General features: G+C 54.3%; 1 protein-coding gene across 3 annotated transcripts; it reads right to left on the minus strand.

Moving 5' to 3' along the window:
- Positions 1 to 5,402: 5,402 nt before the first annotated feature.
- Positions 5,403 to 12,945, minus strand: LOC132394050 (trypsin-like). Of its 3 annotated transcripts, XM_059969731.1 has the most exons (6): positions 9,193 to 9,232; positions 8,460 to 8,619; positions 7,612 to 7,862; positions 6,423 to 6,432; positions 6,192 to 6,321; positions 5,403 to 5,552 (listed from the first exon to the last, which is right to left on the minus strand). In XM_059969731.1, the coding sequence occupies exons 1-6, from the start codon at positions 9,230 to 9,232 to the stop codon at positions 5,403 to 5,405; spliced, it is 741 nt and encodes a 246-aa protein (XP_059825714.1). The 3 variants fall into 3 exon arrangements, with proteins under 3 accessions (XP_059825714.1, XP_059825704.1, XP_059825696.1); XM_059969721.1 differs by lacking the exons at positions 6,423 to 6,432; positions 9,193 to 9,232 and adding an exon at positions 12,905 to 12,945 and having other exon boundaries at positions 6,192 to 6,328; positions 8,460 to 8,603; XM_059969713.1 differs by lacking the exon at positions 6,423 to 6,432 and having other exon boundaries at positions 6,192 to 6,328.
- Positions 12,946 to 13,621: the final 676 nt, after the last annotated feature.

A 13,621-nucleotide genomic window follows, 5' to 3' on the forward strand; every position in this document is an offset into this window, starting at 1 on the left:
GGTTTGCCTTGTTTATTTATATATTGTATCGTCCACGATCTTGGGAATACCCATTTATACTGTAATCATTGCTTATGTATTCTTTCATGTGCAGTTGAAATGTGTATGTTTGTAATCCCATTATCTATGTATCAATTTTATTTTGTTGATATTAATAACAATAATAAAAAGATTGGAAAAGAAAAGAAAAGATATATACAGACGTGTGGAAATAGGAATCAAAACCAAGCTCACTCACAGTCTCGGGGTAAATGGATAGCTGGTGTACCGTTGGAGAAAGAGAGAGAGAGAGAGAGAGAGAGAGAGAGAGAGAGAGAGGAGAGAGAGAGAGAGAGAGAGAGAGAGAGAGAGAGACAGAGAGACAGAGAGAGAGAGAGAGACAGAGAGAGAGAGAGAGCAGAGAGAGAGAGAGAGAGAGAGAGACAGACAGACAGAGAGACAGAGAGAGAGAGAGAGAGAGAGAGAGAGAGAGAGAGAGAGAGAGAGAGAGAGAGAGAGAGAGAGAGAGAGAGAGGTGATGCAGTTGCCGTTGAACCTTCCGTTGTCTTCCTGTCCTGTTATGGTCACCGACTGTGACCCCGTACGACCGTTCTTCAGTGGTGACCTGTCACCCAGGCAAGGGTGGACACACAAACAAGTCCCCCACTGGTCGCACCTTTCACACACTGCGAGTCACTGATCGATTCCCCGAATCAATCCTCCAAATCCCCACCTTCACGTGGGTGCACAACGCTCTTCAGTGTCCCATGGTGTGTCTGCTTGTGTCTTAGCAGATCTGCTTCTTATCATTACTTGCTGGACACCGGGCTGTCCATCAAACTGCTCCAACTTTGCTGTCTCTGCAGGAATCTTACAAGCAGGCGAAAGTATCCTTGGAGCAAAGGTAAACAATCAGTCAAAGAGCCATAATATTAAATCATCTCTCTCTCTCTCTCTCTCTCTCTCTCTCTCTCTCTCTCCTCTCTCTCTCTCTCTCTCTCTCTCTCTCTCTCTCTCTCTCTCTCTCTCTCTCTCTCTCTCTCTCTCTCTCTCTCGTCTCTCTCTCTCTCTCTCTCTCTCTCTCTCATCCGCGTGGGATGCTTCCCCCACCCCCTCTTGTCTTCTCTCTCTCTCATTAGCAGCATAGTTCACAGGGGCGTCAACTCCGGACCCCATCTCAGCTTGGTTTGCTCATCACACCCGTATGCCCTCTCGTCACCACCAGAGATTCTACCAACAATGGTTGTTGTATCATCAGCAAATTTATAGACGGTACTTGAGCTTTGCCTAGCCGCACAGTCATGTGTATATTGAGTGGAGCAGTGGGGTAAGCGCACGCCCCTGAGGTGCATCAGTGTTGATTGTCAGCGAGGAGGAGATATTAATCACCGATCCACACAGATTGTGTCCTCCAGTTAGGAAGTCTAGGATCCAATTGCAGAGGGAGGTACAGAGGCCCAGGTTCTGCAGCTTCTCACTCAGGATTGTGGGAATGATGGTGTTAAATGCTGAGCCACAGTCAATGAACAGCATCCTGACATAGGTGTTTGTGCTGTCAAGATGCTCTAAGGCCGTGTGGACAGCCATGAAATTTCGTCTGCTGTCGACCTATTGTGGCGTTCGGCAAATTACAAAGGGCCCGGTTCATTGCTGAGGCAGTTCAGTCTTGTCATGATTAACCTCTCAAAGAATTTCATAGAACCCCTCAAAGTCATAGAGCAGGACAGCACAGAAACAGGCCCTTCGGCTCATCTAGTGGAAAAAGAATCATTATGCCGCCTCGTGCCGTTTACCTGCCCCCAGACACGGCTCTCCGTGCGCCTCCCGTCCGTCCACCTATCAAAATTTCTCTTAAATGTTGAAATCGAACCCGCTTCTACCACTTACTCTGGCAGCTCGTTCTACACTCTCACCCTCTCTGAGTGAATCTGTTCTCTCATGTTCCGCTCAAATATTTCAGCCTTAACAATCACCTCTAGTTGTAGTCTCACCCAACCTCAGTGAAAAAGCCTGCTTGTATTTATCATGTCTATTCCTCTCATAATGTCCCCTCATTCTCCGATGCTCCAGGGAACAGTCCTAATGTTTTCAACCTGTCACTAAAATCCAGACCCGCACGTCCCGGCAATATGAATGTGATTTCTCCCCACACTCTTCCAGTCTTATTGACAGTGACGATCAGTGACCCATGGATGTGATGTCCAATTCTCTTCCGGTAGCTGCTCCACACGACACAGCAACAAGCCCTCAGCACTGGAGATTCTGCCCATGCCGAAATTCTAGAGGAACACAAACAAATCGCTGGAGCAACAGCAGGCCAGTGAACATCTTCATCTCCTTCATCAAAAATGTGATCCCATCCTCACGGGTGTAAATTACCAAGGGACCCCGCTGTACATCTTCTAAATGATGAATCCCACCTTTCCCTTACGGAATAAGCACGCAAAATCTGGCTGGCAGGCCTGACTGCAGCTAAGGTTGTCGTCAGCACTGAAACCTCCTCATGACATTTCAAGTATATTTTTGCACATTTCTTACCTGGAATTGTCATTAGCAAGAGTAAATGATGCTCAAACAAACACAATCTTGCTGTGGGCAAATTTGATATCCAATCTAAAAGATCTTCTGTTACAATAGGAATGCTCTGTCTGTGTATGCACTGCTATTCATTCGGTTTGTAGAGGGGAGAGGTGGGGGGGGAGGGGGGGGAGAGAGAGGTGGTGAGGGGAGGAGGGTTGGAGGGTGGATGGCGTGAGGGTTGTGGGTGGCTGGCTTAAACAGTCAAAACGTAATCGGCAATTGTTTGCATTGAATGTAATTTGTTGGTGTTGCAATAAAAATCAGTGATAAAAAATGTGTGATAACCTCAAATTAAAATCCTCGCCTCCCACACCGAGGTCTCTATGAGGGTCATACAGTCAGTTCAGACCTGACCCTGCATCAGGACTGGAGCGAGCGAGACTGGACCCAGAATGAGAAAGTAGGGTGAGGGGAATCTGGCAGGTGATAGGTGAGACCAGCTGAGGGGGAAAGGATGGTGGGTGGGGAGGGGGGAGTTAGAAGAAGACAAAGGTGCGAAAGAGATACAGGGCTAAAGGAAAAGGAATCTGATTGGAGAGAGAAGCAGGAAGGTTTTCAATCGCACAGTTGTATGTTTGGATCGAACGTCAGAAATAGGCGAAGCTGTTCTCGTTCCTGCCATCATAATCCTGATGTCCTGATCTCTTCCCTCAGCCCCACTCGCCTTCACTCATCCAAATCCTGCCAGTCCCTCCGGATTAATTGATCCCAATCGGAAATTTGAGTAGAATTAATTCTGCAGACCTAAAGGAGATGCTTGGGATAATAATCTTTCACAATTCTGGCAGGACTCCTGACCGGATCTGACGACCCTCTATCCCCATTCTCAGACTCTGCCCCACTGGCTGCGTCTTTCCAGCGTAGCGTCGCCATTTCAGACAAGAACAGGACAGTGTTTCAGTGTTTGGTAGACGTTCTACGATATTTCGTTCAAACTATAACGGAATCACACAAACAGGCCGTTCGAACTTTCCAGTCCCTGCTGACCCACCTACACCAGTCTGCAGCACTCCGTCCGCCCCTCTCTTGTGCCTCGGCTTGTGCTGATGCTCGGTTTGGTCAGAGTCCCTCTCACCTCCTCAGGCAGGGCGATCTAGACCCCACCCCGACCTGAAAATACTGTCTTTCACATCTCCCAACTAACTCTCCGTCCGAATACCAAAGGCCTTATGTTTTAGCCACCTTTGTCACAGGGCAAGTTTCGCAATATCTACCCCACAGTGACCAGTTCCAGTCTCCGTATCCCTGTGTCAGACCCTCACCGGGAGCACCGTGCACAGTTCCAGTCTCCGTGTCCCTGGGTCAGACCCACACCGGGAGCACCGTGCACAGTTCCAGTCTCCGTATCCCTGTGTCAGACCCTCACCGGGAGCACCGTGCACAGTTCCAGTCTCCGTATCCCTGTGTCAGACCCTCACCGGGAGCACCGTGCACAGTTCCAGTCTCCGTGTCCCTGGGTCAGACCTACACCGGGAGCACCGTGCACAGTTCCAGTCTCCGTGTCCCTGGGTCAGAACCACACCGGGAGCACCGTGCACAGTTCCAGTCTCCGTATCCCTGTGTCAGACCCTCACCGGGAGCACTGTGCACAGTTCCAGTCTCCGTATCCCTGGGACAGACCCACACCGGGAGCACCGTGCACAGTCCCAGTCACCGTGTCCCTGGGTCAGACCCACACCGGGAGCACCGTGCACAGTTCCAGTCTCTGTGTCCCTGGGTCAGACCCACACCGGAAGCACCGTGCACAGTTCCAGTCTCCGTGTCCCTGGGCCAGACCCACACCGGGAGCACCGTGCACAGTTCCAGTCTCTGTATCCCTGGGTCAGACACACACCGGGAGCACCGTGCACAGTTCCAGTCTCCGTATCCCTGTGTAAGACCCACACCGGGAGCACCGTGCACAGTTCCAGTCTCCATGTCCCTCTGTCAGACCCACACCGGGAGCACCGTGCACAGTTCCGGTCTCCCTACCCCTGGGTCAGACCTACACCTGAAGTTATGTGCACAGTTCCAGTATTCGGTGTCCCTGGGTCAGACCCACACCGGGAGCACCGTGCAGAGGTCCAGACTTACAGACGTTTCGGACCGTGACCCTTCATCAGGACTGGAGAGAGCGAGAGCAGGACCCAGAATGAAAAAGTAGGGTGAGGGGAAACTGGCAGGTGATAGGTGAGACCAGGTGAGGAGGAAAGGAGGGTGGGGGGCGAGTGAGAAAGAGGCAATGGTGCTAAAGATACAGAAAGAAGGAATCTGACAGGAGAGAGAAGGCAGGAAGGTTCGCAGGCACTGCGATCTAGAACCCACCCCGAGGTGAAAATATTGTCTTTCACATTCCCCAACTAAATCTCTGACCTAATACCAAAGACCTGATGTTTTAGCCAACTTTGCCACTGGGAAAGTTTCACAATAACTACCCACAGTGCACAGTTCTAGACCGTATCCCTGGGTCAGACCAACTCCGGGAGCACCGTGCACAGGTCCAGTCTCCCTACCCCTGGGCCAGACTTACACCGGGAGCACCGTGCACAGTTCCGGTCTCCCTACCCCTGGGCCAGACTTACACCGGAAGTTATGTGCACAGTTCCAGTATTCGGAACTAAATTCAGTCCCTAGTTTCGGAGCAGGAGCACATTGCGACAACACTCTCTCGGTAAGTGGTATTTCCCGAGCACTGAAATCACCGTGTGCGGGAAGTCCGCGATCCCAGACCGGGCACGGATGAGCTCGTCACAGCCGGGAATAAAGACACCCAGACTCTACACAACGATTTATTGATTTATTGATAAACTTATTGATTTATTTGCAGAGTTATTGCAGAGCGTCCGGAGCGGGAAGTGAGGTCTTTAATTCGCTACCATCGTCTTCTGTATCCAGGAGACGAAGTTGCAGACGCGAGTGTAGACACCGGGGTTATCCCTCTCAGCGCATCCGAAGCCCCAGGAGACTATACCTTGTAGCACCCCGTCACACACCACTGGTCCGCCGGAGTCACCCTGTGGGGAAGAACGGGGACACGGATTCCGTTACCGGCTCTAAGGGACCGAGGCGTAGGTCGTTCGGTAGATGTGCGACCTCGGAATGTTTCACCGCCTCCCCTAGGAGCTGGACATTCATGAGGGTCAGGCAGTGGGGTGGGAGGGCGGGATGGTGTTGGTCAGTTTGTGAGAGTGTGGAGGGAATTCCACAGTGTAAAGACCGGACAGCTGAAGGCGCGGGCGCTAAAAGTGGAGAGAGGGAATTGTAGGTGGACATGTCGAGATTGGAGGAAGGGGAAATTGGAGAAGGGGTGCAATTCGTTACAGCTCTCACCCATCTCCCACCTTTAGTGGAGGGGTAGGGGAGCTGGCTGTCGGGAACGGATATAACGGAGCAGACAAGGCTATTGGCGCCGGGGGAGTGAGTTGATCACAGAGATCGGGAGGGATTAAGAGCCGGAGGGACTTGGAGAGACGGGGAAGGTGTGAGGGCCGGAGGGTCTCACAGAGACTGGCAGGGAGTCGTGGCAAGAGGGACTCGCAGACCGGGAGGGAGAAGTGGCAGGAGGGGCTCACAGAGACGGGGAGGGAGTAGGGCCGGAGGGACTTACAGAGGCGGGGAGGGAGTAGGGGTCGGAGTGGCGAGTTTTGCTGTACCTGGCAGGAATCCTTGCCTCCCTCCAGGAATCCGACACATATCATGCTGTTGGTGATCATCCCCGGGTACGAATTCTTGCAGTCCGTCTCGCTGAGGACGGGGGCTCTCAGACACTGTAACTGGTCACCGCTGACGGCTGAGTACGCACAGGCCGGGGAGTGGGGGGAGAACGTTAGTGTGCCAGTAACCACTCCCCTGAGCGACGTGACGTAACTCGGCATGAGAGAGGCTAATCAGCCCCTCTATTCTACCCCATTATCTAAGAGGATGGTTGCCGTCTTCAGCTCCCGCCTCTCTCTTCCCCAGGCCACCGCTCAACCCCAGGAGTTAAACGCCCCCAGTTCCGGTCCCACATCGACTCTCGGCCCAGGGTGGAATGGCACTGATGGTGCTGGAGGAAATTCCAGACATCACCTCCCTCCCTCTCTGGATGTGAACCTCTTCCCCTGTGCACTCCCGGAACTTTCCAGACACCTGCCTCCCCCTCTATCATTCTCCCTCTCTCATCTCCTCACTTTCCCCATGCTCTCTCTCTACCGCTCTCCCTCTCTCTCCGCCCTCCCTGTCTCACCCACCCCCCCGCTCGCTCCCACTCTCCCTTTCTCCCTCTCTCATCCCCTCCCTCTCCCCCATGCTCTCTCTCTACCGCTCTCCCTCTCTCTCTCCGCCCTCCCTCTCTCACCCCCCGCTCGCTCCCACTCTCCCTTTCTGCCTCTCTCACGCTCTCTCCCCTCGCCTCTCTCCCTACCACCATCTGTTCCTACGAGCTTCCCCTCCACTTTCCTTCTTCCTTGCCAGCTCCCTCAAAATCTCACACCTTCTCTCCCTCTTTCTCTTTATCCACCATCCTGCCACCTCCCTCTCCCTGCATACTCTCTTTGCTACCGCTGTCCTCTCCCTCGCTGTCTCCACTCGTTCCCCATTCCTCCCTCCTCCCTCTACGTCCGCTCCCTCTCACCCAGTTCCGCCTCACTCTCTCGTTCCCTCCCTTACCCTCACTCTCACTTTCTCTCTCGTTGTCCCCGACTCCGTTTCTCTCCTCCACACTTCTCCTCTCCCACTCTCCTCTCCCCTCACTCCTCTCCCCTTCGCTCCCTTCTCAAACCTTTCTCACACACTCACTCAGAGTGTTTCTCTCTCTATTACTCTCCCATCTTCCGACTCTAGCCAGCTCTCTCTCTCTTTAAATCTCTACCTCTTCATTCTCTCCCTCATTCTCTCTACCTCTTCATTCTCTCCATCTCTTCATTCTCTCCATCTCTTCATTCTCTCCATCTCTTCATTCTCCCTCATCTGTTGTCTTACAGCCCTCATTCCTCTCCCTTTCCCTCCTGCTCCCCCATAAGCACCTCTCTCCCTCTCTGCACTCTCCCTCCGCCCACTTGCTAATCACCACATCACCCTCTCCCCGATCCTCACCGGCGTCTCTGGTGTCGCCCCAGCCGGAGATGAGACACTCATCGCCTGCGCTTGCGCAGTGCGTTGGGAGTGGGATGGAGACCACGTTGCGGTTGAGAGCGGCGGGCCGTGACAGTTTGATCAGCATGATGTCGTTGTCCAGGGTGTAGTAGTTGTACCTGGGGTGGCGGATCACCATCTCCGACTCAATGAACTGCTCCGTACCTTCCGTGACCAGGATGTCGTGTTCACCCAAACGCACCTGGAAATGGCTGCGGGGAGACAGAGACACCAGACAGGTCACACCCCTCAGAGAGACTGTCAGGGTGTCAGGATCAGAGAGGGTCAGAGGGACTGTGAGGGGTGTAGGGATCCGAGAGTGTCAGAGAGACTGTGAGGGGTGTAGAGACCAAAGGGTCAGAGAGACTGCGAGAGTGTCGGGATCAGAGAGGGTCAGAGAGACTGTGAGGGGTATAGGGACCAAAGGGTCAGAGAGACTGTGAGGGGTGTAGGGGTCGGAGAGTGTCAGAGAGACTGTGAGTGGTGTTGGGACCAAAGGGTCAGAGGGTCTGAAAGGGTGTAGGGGCCAGACAGGGTCAGAGACACTGTGAGGGGTGTAGGGGTCGGAGAGGGTCAGAGAGACTGTGAGGGTGTCAGGGCCAGAAAGGATCAGAGACACTGTGAGGGGTGTAGGGACCAGAGGGTGTAACAGAGATGCAGAAGTATGTAGGAACCGGAGGGGACCACAGAGACGGGGACGAGTGTAGCGGCCGAAGGAGGTTGCTGACACTACGAGAGGTCGACGGGGTCTGGAAGGGTACGTTCGACTGGGGCTAATCCGATTACCCCCCTCCCCTTTGCGGACTTGCCTCCGGTAGCAGTGGGCAGCGGACACCACCCAATTCTCGTTGATGAGCGACCCGCCACACGTGTGGTAGCCGACGTTGAGCGAGACGATCCAAGGCGTGGAGTGTTTCGGACATTCATACCCCCCGACAATCTTGTCGTCGTCGCTGGTGGGAGCGGCGGCTGAGGTGGCGGAGAACAGGGTCAGACCGATGTGAGGGGAGTGATGGGGACGAGAGAGGGAAAGGGGAGGGAGAGAAGGAAGCCGGGAGTCAGATGGGTAGAGGGTGAGATGTGGGAAGGGAAGGCGCAGAGGAGAAGAAGGAGAGGACGGAAGGGGGAAATGAGGAGGGGAGAGTAGGTGGGGTAGATGGGAAGAAGAGACAGGACTGAGGATGAGGCGAGAAGAAGAGGGAGAGGGAGGGATCAAGATAGGAGAGTTAGGCAAGAGGGAGTGAGGAAGAGGTGGAGTCGAGGGAACAGGGAGGTAGCTTATAGAAGGTGGAGGATAGGGAAGAGTAGAGAGGCAAAGATGGTGTTGAGAGGGACCGGGAGAGTAGGAGCGGATCGGGGAGAGGAGGGTAGAGGGAAGAGGAGAACGTATCCGGGGGGAGATTTGAGCGGGGGGCAGAGGACTAAAGAGGATAGGTTATGGAAAGCAAAGAGAGGGTAGGCAACGAGGAGAAGATAGGAGGTTGCACGGTGGTGGGTGAGAAGGACAACACGAGGAGGGAGTGCGGTGAGCAGCAGACTTACCAGCCAGCCCGAGGAGGGAAAACAACAAGAGGGTCTTCATGGTGACTCAGATGCCCGGAGACTGAGGCAGGGCAGGTGCCGAGGGGCATTTATACCAAATACCATACTGGGGGCCCTTATCGGAAGGAGCGCTGCAGCTGCTGAGGGAACTCGGGGCAGTCACAAGACGTCCTGTCCTTGTGCAGTGCATGGGGAGGTGAAGGAGAGTCACCTGTCAGATTCCCAGCCTCAGTCCGCAGTGGTAAGGGAGGAGGGAGCTGAAGAGAGAGCTGGGCTGTTATGTCCGGGTATAATCTCCAAAGGCATTCCCTCCTCACTATCCCACCCGCATTTCTTCCTCCTCATCCCCTCTCCCACAGCGTTCTCTCCTCATTTCCTCCCACAGCGCTCCCTCCTCATCCCCTCACCCACTGCATTCCCTCCTCACTATCCCACCTGCAGCACTTCCTCCTCATCCCCTCTCCCACAGCGTTCCCTCCTCATTCCCTTCCCACGGCGCTCCCTCATCATCCCCTCTACCCTCTGCATTCCCTCCTCACTATCCCACCTGCAGCACTTCCTCCTCATCCCCTCTCCCACAGCGTTCCCTCCTCATTCCCTTCCCACGGCGCTCCCTCTTCATCCCCTCTACCCACTGCATTCCCTCCTCACTATCCCACCTGCAGCACTTCCCTCCTCTGCATTCCCTCCTCACTACCCTACCCGCAGCGCTCTCTCTTCACCACTCCTCCCACGGCGCTCCCTCTTCATCCCCTCTACCTACTGCATTCCCTCCTCACTATCCCACCCGCATTTCTTCCTCCTCATCCCCTCTCCCACAGCGCTCCCTCCTCATCCCTTCTCCCACATCGCTCACTCCTCATCCCCTCTCCCACAGCGCTCCCTCCTCACTCCCTCTCCCACAGCGTTCCCTCCTCATTCCCTTCCCACGGCGCTCCCTCTTCATCCCCTCACCCACTGCATTCCCTCCTCACTACCCTACCGGCAGCACTCTCTTCACCACTCCTCCCACAGCGTTCCCTCTTCCCCTCTCCCACAGCGCTCCCTCCTCTTCCCCTCTCCCACAGCGCTCCCTCCTCTTCCCCTCTCCCACAGCGTTCCCTCCTCATCCCCTCTCCCACAGCGTTCCCTCCTCTTCCCCTCTCCCACAGCGCTCCCTCTTCATCCCTTCTCCCACAGCGCTCACTCCTCATCCCCTCTCCCACAGCGCTCCCTCCTCACTCCCTCTCCCACAGCGCTCCCTCCTCACCCTCTCCCACAGCGCTCCCTCCTCTTCCCCTCTCCCACAGCGTTCCCTCCTCATCCCCTCTCCCACAGCGCTCCCTCCTCACTCCCTCTCCCACAGCGCTCCCTCCTCACTCCCTCTCCCACAGCGCTCCCTCCTCTTCCCCTCTCCCACAGCGTTCCCTCCTCATCCCCTCTCCCACAGCGTTCCCTCCTCATCCCCTCTCCCACAGCGCTCCCTCCTCACCCTCTCCCACAGCGCTCCCTCCTCTTCCCCTCTCCCACAGCGTTCCCTCCTCTTCCCCTCTCCCACAGCGTTCCCTCCTCATCCCCTCTCCCACAGCGCTCCCTCCTCATCCCCTCTCCCACAGCGTTCCCTCCTCTTCCCCTCTCCCACAGCGCTCCCTCCTCTTCCCCTCTCCCACAGCGCTCCCTCCTCATCCCCTCTCCCACAGCGCTCCCTCCTCATCCCCTCTCCCACAGCGCTCCCTCCTCTTCCCCTCTCCCACAGCGCTCCCTCCTCATCCCTTCTCCCACATCGCTCACTCCTCATCCCCTCTCCCACAGCGCTCCCTCCTCACTCCCTCTCAGCGCTCCCTCCTCATCCCTTCTCCCACATCGCTCACTCCTCATCCCCTCTCCCACAGCGCTCCCTCCTCACTCCCTCTCAGCGCTCCCTCCTCACTCCCTCTCCCACAGCGACGCTACCTCAGCCCCCTCCAACAGTGATTCCTCCTCGTCCATTTAGGAATGCCGAGGAGGAAGCGCTGTGGGAGGGGTATTGAGGAAGGTTTTCCTGAGGGAAAGACGATATTTCTGATTACAGATTAACCTGCCCCAGGTTCTTTTCTACTCCCCGTCTCCCGAGGGATCAGCCCCACCGCATTCGAGTGACACCTGGGACAGGTGACGTTGCCCACACGCCACTCCCCGTCCATGGCCAGTCAGCCTTGAGGGTGGGAATCTGACAGCTGAACGCCACCTCCCTAACTACTGCCAAAGGACAGAGTGTCCTGTGACTGCCCCGAGCTCCCTCAGCAGCTGCCGTTCTCCCACCGATAAGGGACCCGCCCCGGTATAAACTGGTTCAATGCCGACCCCCACCCCCTACATTCAGCTCTGGCCAACATGCAGAGCCGGTTGTTTTTTTGCCCCCAATGACTAGCCTATAAGATGACATGTTCACTCCCTACTATCCCTGAGGTCACCACCACTCCCCATACTCATCAAGCGTGCCCACCTCCATTTCCTTCCTCATTCCTTCCACCCCTCCCTCTCCATCCAGCTCTCCTCTTCCCTCCATTTCTCCCTACTCCCCTCACCCTCTCACTTCTCCCACCCCTCTCCCCTACCATTCCTCTGTCAATGTCTCCCCCTCTTTCCATCTTCCCCACCCCCCTCCATACCACGGACACAGACTCTGTGAGTGCCCGATCCAGGGATACAGAGACTGAGACTGTGCACTGCACACCCAGTGTGGGATTAACCCACGGATACGGAGACTGGAAGTGTGCACTGTGCTCGGTGTGGTCTCATCAAGACATACAGACACTAGAATTATGGACGGTGCTCCCAGTGTATACGGAGACCGGAACTCTGCACCCACTTAAATCTAAACGTACCTTCTCCCTGACTCTTTCACACATCTTCTCGGTCCCTCCCTCACCCTCTTGCTACCCACACCCTTTCCATTTAACCCTCCATCTCTTATTCCTCCAAGAACCTCTTTTCCACATGAACACGGTGAAAAGACAATGGGAGGCAACGAGGTGTAGCCTGCACCGTCTCCCTTAAAGACACTTAACCCGTACGTGGGGGCTCCCTCATCAGACCGAACTGGGACCTCACGGCAGCCCGCTTTGAAGAGAGGCAGGTCTCCGGGGACACCCCCACCCCTCTTCACTACCCCCTACAACCTTCTTCACATTTAACCCTTCGGTGTGGGCTCAAGAAACGTCCCTCTGCTGACAAGGAGACGGAAAAGCTCGAATCTGGAGCCATCAGGGTCGGGTTGACTCCAATGAGGACCAGGGCGTCAGAGAGGTTAAGATCAGGTTCATTGTCACGGGCACACATTTCCAGGGATAAGTTCAAGTGTACATTTATTACTGTGCATGCGCGCGCACAAACACTATCTCTCAAATGCAACAAAGATCAGCGTTCAACAGCATCCGCTCAGTACATTACAAACACGGGAAATGTAAATTACATAAATGTAAATTAACATGAATTATACATAGCTTACCCAGCATGGTAAACATAACAGCATTGGTGGAATACTGAAAGGGTGAAAGAGTAAGTGATTGGGGCTCACGTGTTGGCTCAAGAACCAAATATTTGAAGGGTAATTGCTGTTCCTGAACCTGGCGGTGTGGGACTTCGAGATTCTGTCCCTCCTGACCGATGAGAGCTGGGAGAAGATGGCACAGTCCGGACGTGCTATGTGGTGGCCAGTGCTATCACGTTTGCTGTCGTGTGCTGGGGCAGCAGGCTGAGGGTAGCAGACACCAACAGAATCAACAAACTCATTCGTAAGGCCAGTGATGTTGTAGGGGTGGAACTGGACTCTCTGACAGTGGTGTCTGAAAAGAGGATGCTGTCCAAGTTGCATGCCATCTTAGACAATGTCTCCCATCCACTCCATAATGTACTGGTTAGGCACAGGAGTACATTCAGCCAGAGACTCATTCCACCGAGATGTAACACTGAGCGTCATAGGAAGTCATTCCTGCCTGTGGCCATCAAACTTTACAACTCCTCCCTCGGAGTGTCAGACACCCTGAGCCAATAGGCTGGTCCTGGACTAATTTCCACGGCATAATTAACTTATTATTATTTAATTATTTATGGTTTTATATTGCTATATTTCTACACTATTCTTGGTTGGTGCGGCTGTAATGAAACCCAATTTCCCTCGGGGTAAGTAGTATATCTGTCTGTTTCTGCCTCTGCTACTATCTCAGACACCCACCATTGTCTGTAAAAAACACTTGCTCCTCACATCTCCTTTAAATTACCCCCTCTCACCTTAAATGCCTGCCCTCTGGTATTGGAATTTCAAGCCCAGGACAAGATAATGTCTGTCTCTCACTATTTTTTTATTTATTGAAATCTTACATCCATCCCACAAGATGAGGGAGTAACAATCTTTGACAATGTACAGAGGCTTGAGTTTAAAAGTAGAAAGACGCTGTCCCATCGCCTG

Source organism: Hypanus sabinus, chromosome 1, assembly GCF_030144855.1.
Source record: "Hypanus sabinus isolate sHypSab1 chromosome 1, sHypSab1.hap1, whole genome shotgun sequence".
NCBI classification, from domain to species: Eukaryota; Metazoa; Chordata; class Chondrichthyes; order Myliobatiformes; family Dasyatidae; genus Hypanus; species Hypanus sabinus.

Coding starts and splice junctions, on each gene's coding strand:
- LOC132394050 (XM_059969731.1), bottom strand. CDS start 9,232: ATGAAGACCCTCTTGTTGTTTTCCCTCCTCGGGCTGGCTG. Junction 7,863..8,459: donor GCTGCCCACTGCTACCGGAG/GCAAGTCCGCAA, acceptor GTCTCCCCGCAG/CCATTTCCAGGTGCGTTTGG. Junction 5,553..6,191: donor GAGGCAAGGATTCCTGCCAG/GTACAGCAAAAC, acceptor TCTTCCCCACAG/GGTGACTCCGGCGGACCAGT.